The sequence below is a fragment of the Microcaecilia unicolor genome, chromosome 1 (assembly GCF_901765095.1).
Source record: "Microcaecilia unicolor chromosome 1, aMicUni1.1, whole genome shotgun sequence".
NCBI classification, from domain to species: Eukaryota; Metazoa; Chordata; class Amphibia; order Gymnophiona; family Siphonopidae; genus Microcaecilia; species Microcaecilia unicolor.
The window spans coordinates 18,866,471-18,885,507 of record NC_044031.1 but is presented as its reverse complement, the minus strand read 5'-3'; the positions used below and the strand labels follow the sequence as shown (position 1 = coordinate 18,885,507).

The window sequence follows — 19,037 nt, the reverse complement described above, 5'->3', positions numbered from 1 at the left end:
TCTTTACACTGTGGATCATTTGATGCCTCTTCAGCTGTGAAGGCTCACTGAAACATTTACCACACTCTATACATGCAAAAGGTTTCTTGCCATTGTTTGGTGTTTGGTGATTTTCAGGTGTGATGAACGAGTGTTAACTTTTTTTTTTTTTTTTAATACATTTTTCAATACCATACAGAGCCATTTACAACATTGTACAGTTCCATTTTGAATTTGTTGTAACCTATCAACCATAAACTTTAACTTGTACATTCAAAATCTTCATCTGCAATCAAATATAGAAACCCCGTCCTCTTTTCCTCCCCCCCCCCCCCCCAGGTCTGTGTGTCTGATTTATTCGTGGCCCTATTATTGGACAACCATGTAGTATACAAGTCCCAAATCTTATGGTATTGAGCAATTTGACCACTGCGAATTGCAGTGAGTTTAGACATTAGCTGAATGGATCTCAATTTTTCTATAACCACGGGTAATTCAGGTAGTCGTGGTTTTTTCCACGACGCCACTAGGACCATCTTTCCCGATACAAACACCTGGGTGGCAAACCAATGGATATGGTTTTTAGTTCCTGGCGGCTTGAAGTGTAACAGACAGGTGTATTCTATGTCTGTCACTCTATGCACCAAGTCCATTATTTTTTCCCAATACCTTTGTGCATATTTACATGTCCACCATATGTGATACATATCTCCCACCGCCCCACAATGTCGCCAACAGAGATCAGAGCCCGATTTAAACATACTGACCAGGCGGCTAGGGGTGTAGTACCAATTATATAAGATCTTGTGCCCATTCTCCATCATTGCACTGGATACCGATACTCTTAATAGGGATCTAAAAGCTTGTGCCCACTGTTTAGGTTCATAAGTGACCCCCATTGCCTTTTCCCATTTTTTTGTGTAGTGTTCCACCGGTTGGGAGTGGGCCAGTAAGGCTCTATATATCCTTGATATACTACCCCTGTCTCCACCTCCCATTAACCCTTTTTCCAGTGTTGTTTCAACTAAACTAAGCTCCTCCCTTGCTTTACGGTGGATAAAGTCTCGCACCTGGTAGTATTGGAAGGCCTGAAGAGGAGAAAGCCCATATTCCTGACATAACACTCGGAAGGTAGGAACGTGCCCCTCCTCACACATTTGCCCCAATTCCCGCAAACCCATGGTTTCCCATTCCTCATAGGCTGTGTCCAGTGCTCCTGGTCCAAACTGAGGGGTATATCTAAGGAATGCATGTTTAAAGTATATCCTCCCTGGGAAAAACTTCTCCCTAACCTTATACCAGGTGTTCAGTGGCCACTGAATCAAAGATGGACTTTTTCCTATTATCTCTTTCAATTGTTGTTTCGGTAGCCATGGTATTGCCCCAAGTGGGAACGGTTCTAGCCAGCTCTGTTCTATACGGGCCCATATCTTCCCCTTATCCTGCAGCCAGATCACTAAGATTCGTAAGTGTGCTGCAGAATAATATTCCTGAAATGCAGGGACCCCCATGCCCCCCTTATCTCTCAGTTGGCACAACGTCTCCCACTGTACAGGGGGGTGTTAGTGATTTGTGCCCCTTGGATTACCTGCAAAGTTCTTCTTATGTTATCAAAAGTTTGGTGGTTCTGCACGAACCCAGCCTGGTCTTCGTGAGTAAGTAGGGGGAGATATTTCTGCAATCTAGTGGCCAAAATCTTGGTAAATATTTTGTAGTATACCCCCAGTAGCAAGATAGGTCTATAGGAGCTACATATGAGAGGGTCCTTGCCTGGTTTGGGCAACACTGTAATTGTTGCCATGTTCCAGGTTGGCGGCAGGCCTGTGACCTCATCTATGAAGTTGAAAACTTTCACCAGGAGGGGAGACAATATCTTCCTAAAGGTCTTATAAAACTTATTAGTGAACCCGTCTGGTCCCGGGGCTTTATTACGAGACAGTCCCTTGATTGTCTGCTCCACTTCCTCGGCCATAATGGGGCTGCCTAATATCTGATCAGCACCTTCTGGGAGTGTAGGGAGGTCTATCCCCGCTAAAAAATTGGCTGCCTCCTCGGGGTTCTGTTCTACTTCTGACATTTAAAGCTTTTTATAGAATCCCCGAAAGGCAGACTCCAAGAACTCATGATCAGAATGCACCTCCCTCATCCCGCAGCCCCCCAATCATATTTCTATTGGCATGTTGTTTTAATTTGTGGGCTAGTAATCTACTTGGCTTGCTGCCAAATTCAAAATATGACTGGCACACCCTTTGTAACTTTTCAGAAATATCCACTAGTTCAAGGTCGTGTAGTTGCGATCGAAGATCGTGAGCCTGAGTTGTAAGGTTCGCAGAGTCTGAACTCTGCAAGAGCGCCTCAGTCTTAGCCAATTGCTGACGAATGTCATTCTCCTTTGCACATCGAGCTTTCCACACCCGTGATCTTAGAGCTATTAAGTGGCCCCTTATTACTGCTTTAAGGCCTTCCCACAAAACAGTTGGAGAAACTTCTCCATTATCATTGAAATTAACATAGTCTTTAATGGACTGCTCCACTTGAGATAAGTTGCTTGGATCAGCCAATAACGCGTAATCAAGACGCCAGGTGCCTTTTGGGTTCCACTCCACGGAGCTGCAATATCACTGGGGAATGATCAGACCAGGTGCGAGGGAGTATTTGCGGGGAGTCAGCTCGGCCCAAGAGAGAGGCATCTCCTAGCCACATATCTATCCTAGATGAAGTGTGGTGCACTGATGAAAAGTATGTATAAGTGCGCTCCGTAGGGTTATCCCTACGCCAGTAATCTAACAACTGCCAGCGTGTAAGGAATTCCTGGAATTTCCGCCTATCTTGCCTAGCATAGGCTGTCCTGGTTGTGGAATTATCTAAACATGGGTTCACTGTGAGGTTAAAGTCCCCTCCCAATAGCAAGGATCCCTCAATGTTCCTAATGAGCAGTTGGTCTAGCTCTTTAAAGAATTCTTCATGGTGTACATTGGGTCCATAGATATTTACCACTGTGTAAACTTGGCCTGTTAATTTAAAGACTATGAGTAGGTATCTCCCGTTTTTATCTTTTATCACTTTCCTTATCCCCCAGGGCTTAGTACCACGGAACACAAGTAATACTCCCTTGCTTTTCGTATTGTCATTGCTAGATGCAAAGTGGATAATTAGGTATTGCCTATGACTGCACAGGTATTCATAACACGGTTTGAGGTGGGTCTCCTGTATAAAGCCAACATCTATCTGTAATCTCAACAGCTCCCGGAACAGCAACTGCCTTTTCCTGGGGATGTTCAGCCCTCTTACATTCAGTGACATACATCTGAAATCACCCATAATCTTATAGTGTTGGTGTGTCTTCTCTTATGTCCCTTTTTACCCATTGGTCATTTTTCCCTGATAAGTCCATTTCCCTTGTCACACAGAACTGTTTCCCACCCGCCCCCTCCCTCCCCTTAATAATCCCCACCCCCCCTCCCTGAGTGCCCCTAGCAAATATATAACACCCCATGGAGTACCAGCGGGTGTCTACATAGGGAAGAAGAAGCAGCCGCCCCGCTGTCTACTCACCCCACAGAGTTGTCTCAACTAGCGCTATCTTTATCCAGCTCTGGAGATTACCTTAACTTATGCAACTTATTCAACAACAGTAACCATAAATCCAACTTTTCTCCGACTTTTGAGTCTAAATGTTCTTAGGTGATTCGTGCAGCCGATTGCTGGTGTTGTAGTCTCCTAGGGCCTTTCCCCACTCTCTGCCATTTTGGTGGCAGGGACCGGGAGTTGTTTTTCTTCTCGGGGCCTGTATCTCTCCTCTCTTCCGGCTCTACTGTCTCCGGGCAAATAGCTCTTGCTTCCTCTATAGATTTTATCTGGTGCATAGTCCCGTCTTTATAAAAGGCTAATGCAAAAGAGTGTCTCCATCTGTATTGAATTTTGAGTTCTCTCAGATGTCTAGTGAATGGTTTCAGATCTGCCCTCCGCTTCAATGTCATGGCAGCCAGATCTTGATATACTTCGATAGCATAGGAGTCCCATTTAAAGTCTGGGGTCTGACGAGACATTTTTAGCACCTGTTCCTTAAGTTTGAAGCTGGAGAAGCAGGCAATAATATCTTTTGGTTTGTTATTGCGCGCTGCTCCCAAAGCTCTATGCGCTCTCTCCAACTGTATTTGTTTCGGCCTCCACATTATCTCCATTCACTGAGAGCAACGCACTAACCAGTTTTTGGACCACGTGCTCACAGTCCTGATAAGTGGACGTTTCTGGCAGGCCCCGGAAACTGAGGTTGTTGCGACGACCCCGGTTTTCCAAATCCTCTATTTTGTCTAGCAGCTGGTGCTGGTCTCCCTGTAACTCATTTATCTGCTGATCCATGGCTCCAATTGCTTCACTGTGCGCTTCAACCTGTGTCTCCGTTTCCTCTAGGCGAGAGCCCAATTCCCGGATCTCTCCTCTCAGATCTTCTTTAAGCGTCGCCACTTCAGCCCGTAGGGCTTTCAAGTCGGAGCGTAAGTCGTGAAGCCAGGCCTCTAGGTTCGGGGGAACCCCTCTCTCTGGATCCGTTTCGGTTCGCTGTTCTGGCGGGCTTTCCGTAGGCCTTACTTTCCCTCCGTTCGCCGTCTCCTTTGCCTTCCGCGCGTCCGCCATTTTGGTCCTTAGTGCCGCGGCTCCTTCTGAGAAGGCAAAACATGAGAGGTCCACCATCTTCGGATTTATTTATGGGCGATGCTGCTGCTTTTGCGCCGTTGCTGATTGCGAACGCTATTTTATTTCTCCAGCTGCGATTTGGTCGCTTTTATTGCCTATTTCCTCCATGGGGCTGTAGGAGCTCAGCTCTTAAGCGGCCATGCTGCTTGGTGACGTCACTTCCTCGAACGAGTGTTAATTTTTATTAAACTCAGTGTATGTAAAAGGTTTCTTTCTACTGTGGATCATTTGATGTCTTTTCAGATGTACTAACTGAATAAAATGTTTACCGCACTCAATACATGTAAAAGGTTTGTTTCCACTGTGAATGTTTTGGTGCATTTTAAGACTTGATGACGAAGTGAAACTTTTATTACACTCAGAACATGTAAAAGGTTTCTTTCCACTGTGGATCATTAGATGAGTTTTCAGGTATGATGAACAAGTGAAACTTTTATTACATTCAACACATGTAAAAGGTTTGTTTCCACTGTGAATGTTTTGGTGCATTTTAAGACTTGATGACGAAGTGAAACTTTTATTACACTCAGAACATGAAAAAGGTTTCTTTCCACTATGGATCATTTGATGAGTTTTCAGGTATGATAAAGAAGTGAAATTTTTATTACACTCAGTGCACATAAAAGGTTTCTTTCCACTATGGATCATTTGATGAGTTTTCAGGTATGACAAAGAACTGAAACTTTTATTACACTCAGAACATGAAAAAGGTTTCTTTCCACTATGGATCATTTGATGAGTTTTTAGGTATGATAAATGAGTGAAAATTTTATTGCACTTAGTGCATGTAAAAGGTTTCTTTACACTGTGAATCATTTGATGAGTTTTCAGGTATGATAAATGAGTGAAACTTTTATTGCACTCAGTGCAAATATAAGGTTTCATTCCACTGTGAATCAGTTGATGTTTTTTCAGGTCTACTAGCTGAATGAAACATTTACTGCATTCAACACATGTTAAAAGTCTCTTTCTACTGTGATTGTTTTGGTGAATTTTAAGACTAGATGACCAACTGAAACTTTTATTACATTCAGTGCATGTAAAAGGTTTCTTTCCACTGTGGATCATTTGATGAATTTTAAAGCGTGATGAACGAGAGAAACTTTTATTACACTCAGGGCATGTAAAAGGTTTCTTTCCACTGTGGACCATTTGATGAGTTTTCAGGTATGGCAAAGAAATGAAACTTTTATTACACTCAGTGCATGTAAAAGGTTTCTTTACACTGTGAATGAGTTGATGAGTTTTCAGGTATGATGAATGAGTGAAACTTTTATTACACTCAGTACACATAAAAGGTTTCTTTCCACTGTGAATATTTTGGTGTATTTTAAGATTTGATAACCCGGTGAAACTTTTATTGCACTCAGAACATGTAAACGGGTTTTTTCCACTGTGGATCACTTGATGAGTTTTTAGGTATGAAGAAGAAATGAAACTTTTATTACACTCAGCGCATGTAAAAGGTTTCTTTCCACTGTGGATGATGTGATGCCTCTTCAGCTGTGATGGCTCACGGAAATATTCACCACATTCTATACATGGAAAAGATTTCTTGCCATTGTGGAGTGTTTGATGGATTTTCAGATGTGATGAACGAGTGAAACTTTTATTACACTCAGTGCATGTAAAAGGTTTCATTCCACTGTGGATCAGTTGATGAGTTTTCAAGTATGATGAATGAGTGAAACTTTTATTACACTCAGTGCATGTAAAAGGTTTCTTTCCACTGTGGATCATTAGATGAGTTTTCAAGTATGATGAAGAAGTGAAACTTTTATTACACTCAGTGCATGTAAATGGTTTCTGTCCACTGTGGATTTCTTGGTGCCTTTTCAGAATTGAGGACAAACCAAAACTTTTACCACACTCGGTACATGTAAAAGGTGTCCTTCCGCTGTGGATGACCTGGTGCACTTTCAGATATGATGAAGTACTGAAACTCTTATTACACTCAGTACATGTATGACGTTTCTTTCTGATGTGCTTCATGTTTCCAGTATGTGTCCTTTGGTGTGTAATTAATGATTCCCGATTACAAAGACTTTTCCTACATTTATTATATGAAAATGGTTTAAATTCAGCATGAATTTTCAGGTTTAACTTCAAATTTATCTCCTGTTTTAAACTCTTTTCACAGTGAGAGCATGAAAAGGATCTCTCCCTACTGTTGGTTCTCTTATCCAGTAAGAAATGATCATTCATATTGAAGATTGTTCCACAGCTGTCACACACAAAGGATTCTTTCTCTGTCCTCTCTTCTTGGGGGAGTTTAGAAGGCTCTGGATCACTGTTACTGTCTTGGAAGGGACTCTCTGCTCTCAAGTGTCTCTGGTGCTCAGGGATGTTTGTGAGCTCCCTGTCACTTCTCTCACACTCAGTAATTCCACAAGGTGTTTCTCCGGCAGGGTCTCTCTGCTCCTTCTCCAACTCCTGCTGAAGATTCCTTGCGTGTCTCCTCTCGATCCCTTGGAAAATATTCTCACAGACATTTTTTGACTGTCTTGGTATTCGTTCCATTTTGACAGGAGTTTCTTCGTAATTTTGCTCTTGCTTGAGCTCCTGTACAGCCTCATTATCTGCTGGATATGAAACGAAGATATTAGTTATGTATTATTTATATGGAAAACTATTATTGATCAAGGAACAGAATCTTCTGGGCAGGGCAATTCTATGATATAGTGGCAAGTGCGTCAGAGGCACCAAAATTGGCAGATATGTGCGAACATTCACCAGGCATCATACTAAAAGGTAGCATCTAAGAGCTATAGCTTGTAAATACAAGAGGGGGTGTAAACCTAGGTGGAACACAGGAGTGTCTCCAACTTATACATGTAACTTATAGAAAACTATAAATTATGTGCCGAGACACCGATATCAATTCTGTAACTATACGCCAATGGTTACGTGCCCCTGGCACACATTAAATGAAAGATAATTTGCACTTACCCACGTATGCGCCTTAAGCACTCTTCTATAAATGTGCGTACAAATATTATAGTGTGTAATTGCCAGGGGGCATTACACATGGTCAGAGCATGGGCGAGGCTCCCAGCTATGTGTGTAACTTACAGTTGCAGTCATATTTAGGTCTAACTGTAGCTGCTTATACATTAAGGCACGATGATATAAAGTTACGCTAGTATTTACATAACGACACCTGGGTGACCTCCAAAGAGCTGCTGGTGTGGAGAATACCAACTTATTGGTAAACACAGATGTTTCATACTCAATATTGTGGAAGACTTGCTCTATAAATACTGAAAAGAGCAGGAACAAAGACTGATCCTTGTCATGATCTGGTACCCTCTTCTCTAACAAACACACGGAAACAGCAGTTAATGATGATTTCTTAAATTACTCTTATCACGTGTTGATCCTAGAGACAATTCTGCAGCTTCACAGTGTCAAAAGCTGAGGAAATGATCAATGAACACAGCAACACACTTTTGACTGGTCTCAGCAGCTACTTTGTTACATCCAAATACTGAGAATTTGTGATGCTCCGCACCTTATTTTCAATCTTGATACAAGAACTAGAGGAAAATCTCTCGCCGATTGGAAGAGGAGGAAACTTGTAGGACACATAGGAAGGTCTTAAAATAACAGTGTGAAGATCGGGACTGAGGCACCCTAAGACAGTCAGCAGAGCTGAGACACATTCTGATTAAATCAGACATTGTTCCTCTTAAGAAAATGCACACAAAGCAATTCTTACCTAGGGAGATCAGGGTCTCATAATTCTCCTTCATCACCTCCCTGTAAAGCTCCTTCTGCCCTTCATCTAAATACTCCCACTCCTCCTGGGAGAAAGAGACAGCGATGTCCTCAAACGTCACCCGCATCTGAAAACAAACCAGAAGCACACTCAGGAAAATGTGGGGGTGCTCAGAAAGCATTAGTTTCAGCTAGCGTTAGTCATCTAATATTTTGGGAATGATTTTAGAATGTAGATACCCTGTGCAGGTGGAAGACACCCAATTGCATGTGTAAATCAGCAAACAAGGATAAGCAGTCATTTTAGGAAAGGCGGCTACTTCTTCAAGGAAATGGCAGCACAGGGATATGTTAAAGAGATATGTTCTGGGTGTGGTTTGGGTGATCCCTCACAGTATGTGAGTATTTTGTATTATATAATAGCAATACATAATAGCCCTGAAGGATGCTGCTCTTTTTCAGAATGTGTGCTTTTGGAAAATGACTTTGTCTAATGTGTGTCTCAGAAACTACACACATCTTATTTTCACAGTGCTATACAGATCAATAGATCTGTGTGTGCAAAACTGTAGTGCTATTTTTTATAAGCTAGCCAGTCAAGTTTTCAAGAGAGAAATTTCGACGTAATGGAGGCGTCTTGTTTCAAATCTCTCTTATGCATATACATTCTGGAAATCCTGAAAACCCGACCCATGCAGAATCCCAGAGTAGCAGGATTCTATGTAGAATCTCAAACAGTACACTACAAATATCAAAACTGGTGTGGTAACACAAAATTATACTACACTCGGAGAAATGTCCCACTTACGAAAGAAAATATAGAATTACTGTTAACTTGTAATCAAAAAGGAAGGAAAAGCCTCAAAGAGCTCTAAGTCCATTCAAGTTATAGAGCTACAGTGATCAAAAATGATCTACTCTTCATCATTGGCAAAAACCTTCCTTAAGGCATCACTCTATCAGTGTTCATAGTTCCATACTGTGTGCAAAAACAAACATATATCTTCCACAGTGACACATCTTAAAATGCGTCTCAGCCAGCTTCTGAGCGGAATTGAGTAAGATTAGTAAGATTCTATGTAGAGTAGCGAGATTCTATGTAGAATCTCCAAGAGAAGCGAGATTCTAAATAGAATCTCCAAGAGAAGCGAGATTCTATGTAGAATCTCCAAGAGAAGCGAGATTCTATGTAGAATCTCCAAGAGAAGCGAGATTCTATGTAGAATCTCCAAGAGAAGCGAGATTCTACGTAGAGTAGCAAGATTCCGTTCAGAATCTCAAAGATTAGTAAGATCCTATACAAAATCTCCAAGAGAAGCAAGATTCTATGTAGAGTATCAAGATTCCACACAGAATCCCAAAGAGTAGCAACACGCCATGCAGAATTCATTCAAGTATTTATATACTGCTTAGAACTAAGCGGTTTACAGTTTCATTTTACAAGTACTGGGTCTGTCCTTAGTGGCTTCACAGTTTAAGTAGTACATTGTACTACTGTTGTACCTGAGGCAATGGAGGGTTAAGTAACTTGCCAAGGGTCACATTAAGCTGCAGAGGGAATTGAACCTGGTTCTCCAGGATCTCAACTCACTGCTGACCATCTGGCAGCAGCGGGAATCAAACACAGTTCCCCAGGTCCACAACCTACTACACTATGTACTACACTATTGTACTATGGGAGCCCTCCAAACCCCAAAGAGTGGCAAGATTCCACACAGAATCCATTAGAGTCAAAAGTAAATACATTTTGAGAAATAAAATACATTGTATTACAAGAGATCAGTAAAACTTTTCTTTTATTAGAGCTGAATAACATATCTTGTTAACAAAGAAGGAAGACTGGGAGAGAAACCTCTCTGCTTCCAAGTCCCCCTAAAGTTTGGCAATCCAAACGCTCACATTTATACCCTCAGCCACATATGAGGTAATTGACCCATCTACACAGAATTCCACAGCAGCAGCAAAGCATCTTTTTAGAATTCTGAACTTAATTTAAGCAAATATGCTAAAAGTCTAAAGTATAACGGCATAGTACAATGGAAAAAGCCAATTACACAGTATTTCTCATCTAGATTTAATAGAATAAAATGTATAATCTGTTCTCTTTAGTTAAACATAGAGTATGATTTACTTTTCTATCCTAAATACTGGTCAGTTTCAGACCTTCTTTAACCTCTCTTAATTAAAGGCCTTTCTTTGTCAATATAGATAAAGAGGTCTGCAGTAGACAATGACTTATATTTGTACATTCTGCCCTTCTTTCACAATATAAGGTGGAATCTGCTAAACTAGCATTTGTCAGTAACTCACTTAATACTATTTCTTACATTTTCTCCCCAGACAAAATGTTAACTCTAACTTTTCCAGTTCCACAATAGCAAGATTCCATGCAGAATCCCAAAGAGAAGCGAGTCCAGGTTATGAATCCCAGGGGCAGCAGTGGCTTCCCTCATGTCTATCTCAATAGCAGACTGTGGACTTTTCTTCCAGGAACTTGTCTAAACCTTTCTTAGACCCAGATATTCTAACTTCTGTTATGATCTGAAGCAACGAAGTTAACCAAATTACTATTAGAAAGACAAGAGGGAAATCATGTGACCAGTACCATGATGGCTGCTTAGGACCTCTGCGCCCATTGGTGTTCATAGTATTTTTATTTATTTATTAGGATTTATTAACTGCCTTTATGAAGAGATTCACCCAAGGTGGTGTACGGCAGGTACAGTTTAACATAAAACTTACAATTTTGTTAACAGTATAACAATAGTAAAATAACCAAGAATAAACATAATTACAATAAATGAGGTAAACTTAAAACAGTAAATTGAAACCTAATAATAGAACTACCATGAGACAGTATAAAAAATATACACATGTAACAGCACTGGAATTCAAATACCAGAGATATAATACAATGTTAGCAAAATACTAACGATACACCTAATAAGCATGCATTAGAACATTCAACTAACTCAACTAACACAAGGGTATGTTTACTAAGGCATGTTAGTGTTTTTAATGCGTCTTTAAAGTTAAGGCACGTTAAATGCTAATGCACCTATACATTCCTATGGGCGCATTAGCGTTTAACGCGCGCTTAGTAAACATACCCCATAGATAGGATGCTAAAGATTTTCTACAATACAGCTTACCATATAGGCTGAGGGACCACTTTTGCTTTCACGATTTTTTGTTAGTTGCTACTTCCCACTTAAACTGTGGCACACAGATCTTTAAAAGCTGAGAACGCCTCGCTGTCCCAATCTGCTTCTAAAAGATTAAAAGTGAGCTCAGCTCTCCTGAATAGGCCTCTCTGACGCCATTACTGTTGGAACACGCAGACTCCACAGCTGATAACCTACAATCTAAACATAGTAACATAGTAGATGACGGCAGAAAAAGACCTCCATGGTCCATCCAGTCTGCCCAACAACTACTACTTAGCATTTCTATAGCGCTGCCAGGGTTACGCAGCGCTGTACAAGTTTAACACGGGGAAGGACCGTCCCTGCTCAAAAGAGCTTACAATCTAAAGGTTACAAACTATGTAAACTAACAAGATAAACTCATATGTGTATACCTTACCTTGATTTGTACCTGCCTTTTTCAGGGCACAGACCGTACAAGCATAGGCGTAGACTGGGGGGGGCGAGGGGGGGAAATGCCCCCCCAAACGACGATGAGGCGCCGCCGCGCCATTAGTTTAAAAAAAAAAAAAAAACACATGCACGCACGCGCTCCTCTCCATCCGCTTGGCTTCCCTGCTCTCTCTGTCTGCGTCCCGCCTTCCTCTGACGTCAGAGGAAGGCGGGACGCAGACAGAGAGGGCAGGGAAGCCAAGCGGAGTAGCGGACGGAGAGGAGCGTGTCCGTCTACCCCTCTCTCTTCCTGCCTCCCTCCCTCCGCCGCAGGCAGCAGTCTTTTCCAGCGTTCCTGGCAGCGGTAGCGTTGTACATGCTGCCTTCGGTCTGCCCTGAAGCCTTCTCTTCAAGTTCCTGTTCCCGCATAGGTGGGAACAGGAACTTGAAGAGAAGACTTCCGGGGCAGACCGAAGGCAGCGTGTACATCGCTACCGCTGCCAGAAACGCTGAAAAAGCTGAAGACTGTTGCCTGCACCGGAGGGAGGGAGGGAGGGAGGAAGAGAGGGGGTAAACGGAGTCACCATCTTGGACCTCGCGGGGGGGGGGGGGGGGAGCAGAGGGAAGATGGATGGGACTGGGAGGGGTGGGGAGCAGAGGGAAGGAGCAACAGATGGATGGGACTGGGAGGGGTGGGAAGCAGAGGGAAGGAGCAGGAGATGAATGGGACTGGGAGGGGTGGGAAGCAGAGGGAAGGAGCAACAGATGGATGGGACTGGGAGGGGTGGGAACCAGAAGGAAGGAGCAGGAGATGAATGGGACTGGGAGGGGTGGGAAGCAGAGGGAAGGAGCAGGAGATGGATGGGACTGGGAGGGGTGGGAAGCAGAGAGAAGGAGCAGGAGATGGATGGGACTGGGCGGGGTGGGAAGCAGAGGGAAGGAGCAAGAGATGGATGGGACTGCGAGGGGTGGGGAGCAGAAGGAAGGAGCAAGAGATGGATGGGACTGCGAGGGGTGGGGAGCAGAGGGAAGCCTACTGGAAAGAAGACACTGAATAAAACAGAAGACACTGGGACCAAAGCGAATAGAAAAACTAAATGATCAGACAACAAAGGTAGATAAAAGTATTTTATTCATAATTTATTAATTGAAATGTGTCAGCTTTTTGAAATGTGCATCTGTGATATTTTGCCTGTAAATTCAATTCCTTCCTCCACATTAGCATATTCATTTGCATATGTATATATGCAAATGATATGCTAATATGCTCCGCCCATTCTTTGCCCCCCCAAATGAAACAGTCAAACTACGCCTATGCGTACAAGTTTGCCCAGCTGTCCCGTTCCGGGCCCTTACCTGGCACTCCGCGGGCCGGAGCGGGAGGATGGGGCGCCCGGGGAACGCGGGTCGACGGGCAGAAGCTGCCAGGGGGATCGCCGCGGCTACAAGTTGCTCCGAGGCCGGCGATCCAGGAGAACTAACGCCGGCCTCGGAGAAGGGTATCCGCCGGCCAAGATGGCGGCGCCGGTGGCGGCGTCCTCCTCGCTGCAACAGGATCAGCGAGGAGGCTCCGCCCACACGCGCCGGATTGGCGCATCCCCTTAGGAACTCCGCCCATTGGACGGAGGAACCAATCCGGTTCCCGCTGCTGGCTGGGGCGCAGGGGATTGGCCACAGCTGTTCTCCAGTCAGGAGGAGCGGGGGATTTAAACGGAAGCATGGAGGGGAACCAGTGCTTCCGTTTTCTTGTTTGAAGCCATCCAGGGAGACCTTCCAAGCCTGTGTTTGTTCCTCGTGACTGCTAGCCGTCCTGCTAGCGAATTCCAAGCCTGTGTTTGTTCCTCGTGACTGCTAGCCGTCCTGGTAGCGAATTCCAAGCCTATGTTTGTTCCTCGTGATTGCTAGCCGTCCTGCTAGCGATTTCCAAGTCCGTGTCAGTTCCTCGTGACTGCTAGCCGTCCTGCTAGCTATTTCCAAGACTGTGTCTGTCCCTCGTGATTGCTAGCCGTCCTGCTAGCTATTTCCAAGACTGTATTTGTTTCTCATGCCAGCTAGCCGTCCCGCTAGTTATTGCCACTTCAGCGTACGTCCCAGTTGTCAGCTAGCCGCCCGGCTAGGCCACGTTACCAAGGACTCTGTATCCACTTCCAGCCAGGCCAGCCGTCACCCCGTGGTTCCAGCAGTCCTGCTGGCCGCCCGCAGCTGAGGGCTCAACCCTCGGTGAACGGCGGTCGCCGCGGGTGAAGAGTCGGGGTGCTCGGTTATCTCCTGGGACTAGTGAAGCTCGGGAGAACTCAAGAGCTCACCTACACCAAAGTGGCATCAGGGCCGCGACAGAAAACGGAAGCCATGAGCTCGCCGACGCAACCTGATCTACGGGACCTGGCCAAGGTTCTCCAGCAGCAACAGGAACAGCTTAATGCCCTGTCTGGGGCCCTCCAGAATGTATGTTCTCAACTTTCCACGCTTCAGGTACAGAACCAGGCCGCTGCGGTCCAAGAGGCCGCAGCAGCTCCCCGTATGGGAGGGTTCCGTGTGGGACCTCGGTTCCCTGAGCCAGCACGATACGATGGGAACCCGGAGGGTTGTCGAGGGTTCCTTCATCAGTGTAATCTGGCCTTCCGGATGCAGCCGGAGGCCTTTGCTTCAGATCAAAGTAAGGTAGGCTACGTTATGGGCCTGTGTACGGGAAAGGCCCGGGACTGGGTGGTCCCTCTGGACGAACAACATGATCCCATTTTGGGGGATTATAGCGAATTTCAGCGCCGCTTCCGGATGGTGTTTGACATTCCGGGAAGACCCTCCTCCGTGGCATCGGAGCTGCTCCGGATTCATCAAGGAGAGGGTACAGTGGCCGACTATGCCATTCGGTTTCGTACCTTAGCCGCGGAGCTGCGGTGGGATCCGGAGTCCTTGACGGCCATTTTTAGGGAGGGATTACACGAACGAATCAAGGATGAATTAGCGGGACAAGAAATTCCCGGACCTTTGGATGCCCTCATCTCACTCTGTATCCGGGTGGACACTCGATTCCAAGAGCGAGCCAGAGACCGGATGGAGCGGCAGAAGTGGGTACGAGGGGCCTCCAAGACGAGCAAAGGGCCGTCGTCTCGCCAGGTGAACCGGGACTCTACGGAGCCCGGGGAGGAGCCCATGGTAATGGGTCGGCAACGGTTGACCCCCGCCGAGAGACAGCAACGACAGGCTAAGGGACTGTGTTTCTATTGTGGGCAGGCTGGGCATTTCCTCCGGCCGGGAAATGCGCTCCCCAAGGCACCCTGAGGGGAGGGTTCTTGGGGCACTCCGCTCCCCTACAGGAGACCTTGCTCATCCTATCAGTGACCTTACGGTGGCAAGAGGCCACGGTTCAGACCCGAGCCCTGGTGGACTCGGGCTCTGGGGGCAACTTTATTGGGCTCGAACTGCTGCAGCAAATGGGCTGGCCCACGCTTCCCCGGAAACCCACGCTGCGGATAACCTCCATCCAGGGAACTACCCTTCCCCAGCCGGTTACTGAGATTACACCGATGTTGGGTCTGCAAGTGGGGGAGGGTCATCGGGAGGAGGCCGAGTTCTTAGTATTACCCCGGACCATCCACCCGGTGGTTCTGGGATTGCCATGGCTACGATACCACAACCCAGTTATCGACTGGACCGGGGGAAAGATTCAAGCTTGGGGCAACTCCTGTCAAGAGACCTGTTGTAAGGATCGGGCTGGCAGCTGTCCGGCCTTAAATACCTTGCCCAGGGAGGGACCCAGTGAACTGGGCTCCCTGCCTAGGGATTATAGAGACTTTGCCGATGTGTTTAGTCCCAAGGAGGCGGAGGTATTACCGCCGCATAGGCCTTTTGACTGTGCTATTAATCTGAAGACAGATACGGTACCTCCACGGGGCCGCCCGTACAAACTGTCCCGAGGAGAAGTCAAGGCTATGCGAGAGTATATCCATGAGAATCTACGGAAAGGGTTCATTCAGCCGTCTACATCTCCCGCCGGGGCGGGGTTTTTTTTTGTTACCAAGAAGGATGGAACTTTGAGACCGTGTATTGACTATCGGGGATTAAATGCCATCACCGTGAAGGATCGGTTCCCGTTACCACTCATTCCCGAGCTCTTGGACAGACTGCAGGGAGCTCAGATCTTCACGAAGCTGGATTTGCGGGGAGCCTACAATCTAGTACAAATCCGCTCAGGGGACGAATGGAAGACGGCCTTCAATACCCATGAGGGGCATTTTGAATATCGGGTAATGCCATTCGGTCTCTGTAATGCCCCTGCGGTGTTTCAACGGCTCATCAATAGTGTACTAGAAGAATTACTCAATTCCACGGTGATTGTATATCTGGACGACATCCTGATTTACTCTAAGGACCCCAGGGAGCATCCGGGCCATGTACGTGCGGTGCTGGACCGCCTACGCCAAGCCCATCTATTTGCGAAGCTGAGTAAGTGCGCCTTCCATCAGCGCTCGTTACCCTTTTTGGGGCATATCCTGCTTCCCGGGGGGTTACAGATGGAACCAGACAAACTCCAAGCCATTCGAGAGTGGCCTCAACCGAAGGGTCTGAAGGCCTTACAACGATTCCTGGGCTTCGCCAATTATTATCGCCAATTTATTCCACAGTATTCCCGGTTGACCACCCCGTTGACGGAGCTCACCCATAAGGACGCCAGGGTCAGGGACTGGCCGCCAGAGGCGCAAGCGGCGTTCCAGCAGGTCAAAGAGGCTTTTGAGTCCGCGCCTATTCTGCTGACCCCCGATCCTGAGAAGCCCTTCACGGTAGAGGTGGACGCATCCGCTCTAGGGGCCGGGGCAGTCATTTCTCAGATTAACCCCGAGGGCCGGCGCCAACCGTGCTCCTTCTTTTCACGCAAATTCTCTCCAGCCGAGCGGAATTATACGGTTGGGGATAGAGAACTCTTGGCCTTGAAACTCGCACTGCAAGAGTGGAGACACTTACTGGAAGGAGCGGAACACCGGTTCACGGTCATCACGGATCATAAGAACCTCCTCTACCTCCAGGAGGTCCAGCGGCTGAATCCCCGACAGGCCCGGTGGTCATTATTCTTTTCTAGGTTCCATTTTCAACTAGTGTTCCGAGCGGCCTCCCAGAATACCCCGGCAGATGCGCTCTCCCGGGCCTTTGAAGTACCAGAAGAAACTAAGGAGACTCATCCTATGCTAGACCCCGCTTGCCTCAGTGCGGCCACAGGGGAGGTTGCCCAAGTCCCGAGATTCGTGGCGGTCGCTGACCGGAAGAGGGTTCTGCAATGGGGACACTCGTCTAGGTGGGCGGGGCACTTCGGGTACCAAAAGACCCTCCGGTTCATCTCGAGACAGTATCGATGGCCACAGATGAGACGAGATATCCTCCAGTTTGTTACCTCGTGCCCAGTATGTGCCCGAACCAAGCCAGTAGGAGGACCCCCCGTGGGAGACCTACAACCTTTGCCCATACCGACCAGTCCTTGGTCGGAGATATCCATGGATTTTATCACGGAGTTACCTCGTTCCCAGGGGCATACTGTGATCTGGGTGGTGATAGATCGATTCTCTAAAATGGCTCACTTTGTTCCCTTCACAGGCATTCCGACAGCAGCATCTCTAGCTCAAGCGTTCATTCACCACATTTTTCGACTACATGGACTGCCCATTCGGGTCATTAGTGACCGAGGACCCCAATTCACCTCTCGCTTCTGGAGGGGTTTATGCAAGGCCTTGGGGATGGAGAATCATTTTTCATCCGCTTACCATCCTCAAACCAATGGCATGGTTGAGAGGTTAAACCAAACCCTGAAAAACTTCTTAAGAGCCTTTGTCAACCAACGACAAGATAACTGGGTTTCTCTACTTCCATGGGCCGAGTTCGCCTATAACCAAAGTGACCACTCATCCTCAGGACAGTCCCCGTTCTTCCTGGTATATGGACGACATCCGCGGCTTCCAGGGCCGTTCCCGACTACCGCCGCGACCCCGGCTGGGGACCAAGTAGTAGCCGACCTACAAAGGGTTTGGAGGATGGCTAGGGAACAATTACAGAAAACCGCGACCAAGGACAAGCTCTTTGCGGACCGCCACCGGCGGCCCGCCCCCGTGCTCCAACCAGGACAAAGGGTATGGTTAAGCACGAAACACCTGAGACTCCGAGGATCCTCCCGAAGACTGGGACAGCGTTACGCGGGACCCTATGCAATCCAAGAACGAATTGGGCCAGTAACATATCGATTGCGGCTACCCGCCACCCTACGAGTGCATAACGCCTTCCACCTCTCGCTACTGAAGAGGTTCCGGGAGTCCAGGTGGCACCCGCCTCCAGCCCAGGAGAAGGATCTCCAGGTGGCTCCAGACCCGGAGTACGAGGTAGGAGAGATTCTCGACTCCAAGTGGCGGCGGGGAAGACTGTATTATTTGCTATCCTGGAAATCGTTTGGCCCCGAGGATAATTCCTGGGAATCCGTGGCTAATGTTCATGCTCCAGAACTGGTCAAAGCCTTCCACGCCCAATATCCGTCCAAACCCGGGCCCCGGAGGAGGGGGTCTTCCGGGGAGGATACTGTCCCGTTCCGGGCCCTTACCTGGCACTCCGCGGGCCGGAGCGGGAGGATGGGGCGCCCGGGGAACGCGGGTCGACGGGCAGAAGCTGCCAGGGGGATCGCCGCGGCTACAAGTTGCTCCGAGGCCGGCGATCCAGGAGAACTAACGCCGGCCTCGGAGAAGGGTATCCGCCGGCCAAGATGGCGGCGCCGGCGGCGGCGTCCTCCTCGCTGCAACAGGATCAGCGAGGAGGCTCCGCCCACACGCGCCGGATTGGCGCATCCCCTTAGGAACTCCGCCCATTGGACGGAGGAACCAATCCGGTTCCCGCTGCCGGCTGGGGCGCAGGGGATTGGCCACAGCTGTTCTCCAGTCAGGAGGAGCGGGGGATTTAAACGGAAGCATGGAGGGGAACCAGTGCTTCCGTTTTCTTGTTTGAAGCCATCCAGGGAGACCTTCCAAGCCTGTGTTTGTTCCTCGTGACTGCTAGCTGTCCTGCTAGCGAATTCCAAGCCTGTGTTTGTTCCTCGTG

General features: G+C 47.1%; 1 protein-coding gene across 1 annotated transcript; it reads right to left on the bottom strand.

Moving 5' to 3' along the window:
* Positions 1–5,894: 5,894 nt before the first annotated feature.
* Positions 5,895–8,485, bottom strand: LOC115458980 (oocyte zinc finger protein XlCOF6.1-like). The gene is made up of 3 exons (XM_030189136.1): positions 8,393–8,485; positions 5,985–7,256; positions 5,895–5,899 (listed from the first exon to the last, which is right to left on the bottom strand). Exons 1-3 carry the CDS (start codon positions 8,424–8,426, stop codon positions 5,895–5,897), a joined length of 1,311 nt encoding a protein of 436 aa, XP_030044996.1. The 5' UTR covers positions 8,427–8,485.
* Between the last annotated feature and the right edge of the window lie 10,552 nt (positions 8,486–19,037).

Excerpts from the sequence above, each read along its gene's own strand:
- LOC115458980 (XM_030189136.1), bottom strand. The coding sequence starts at position 8,426 with ATGAAGGAGAATTATGAGACCCTGATCTCCCTAG. Across the intron at positions 7,257-8,392 it reads TGAGACCCTGATCTCCCTAG|CAGATAATGAGGCTGTACAG; the intron begins GTAAGAATTGCT and ends TTTCATATCCAG.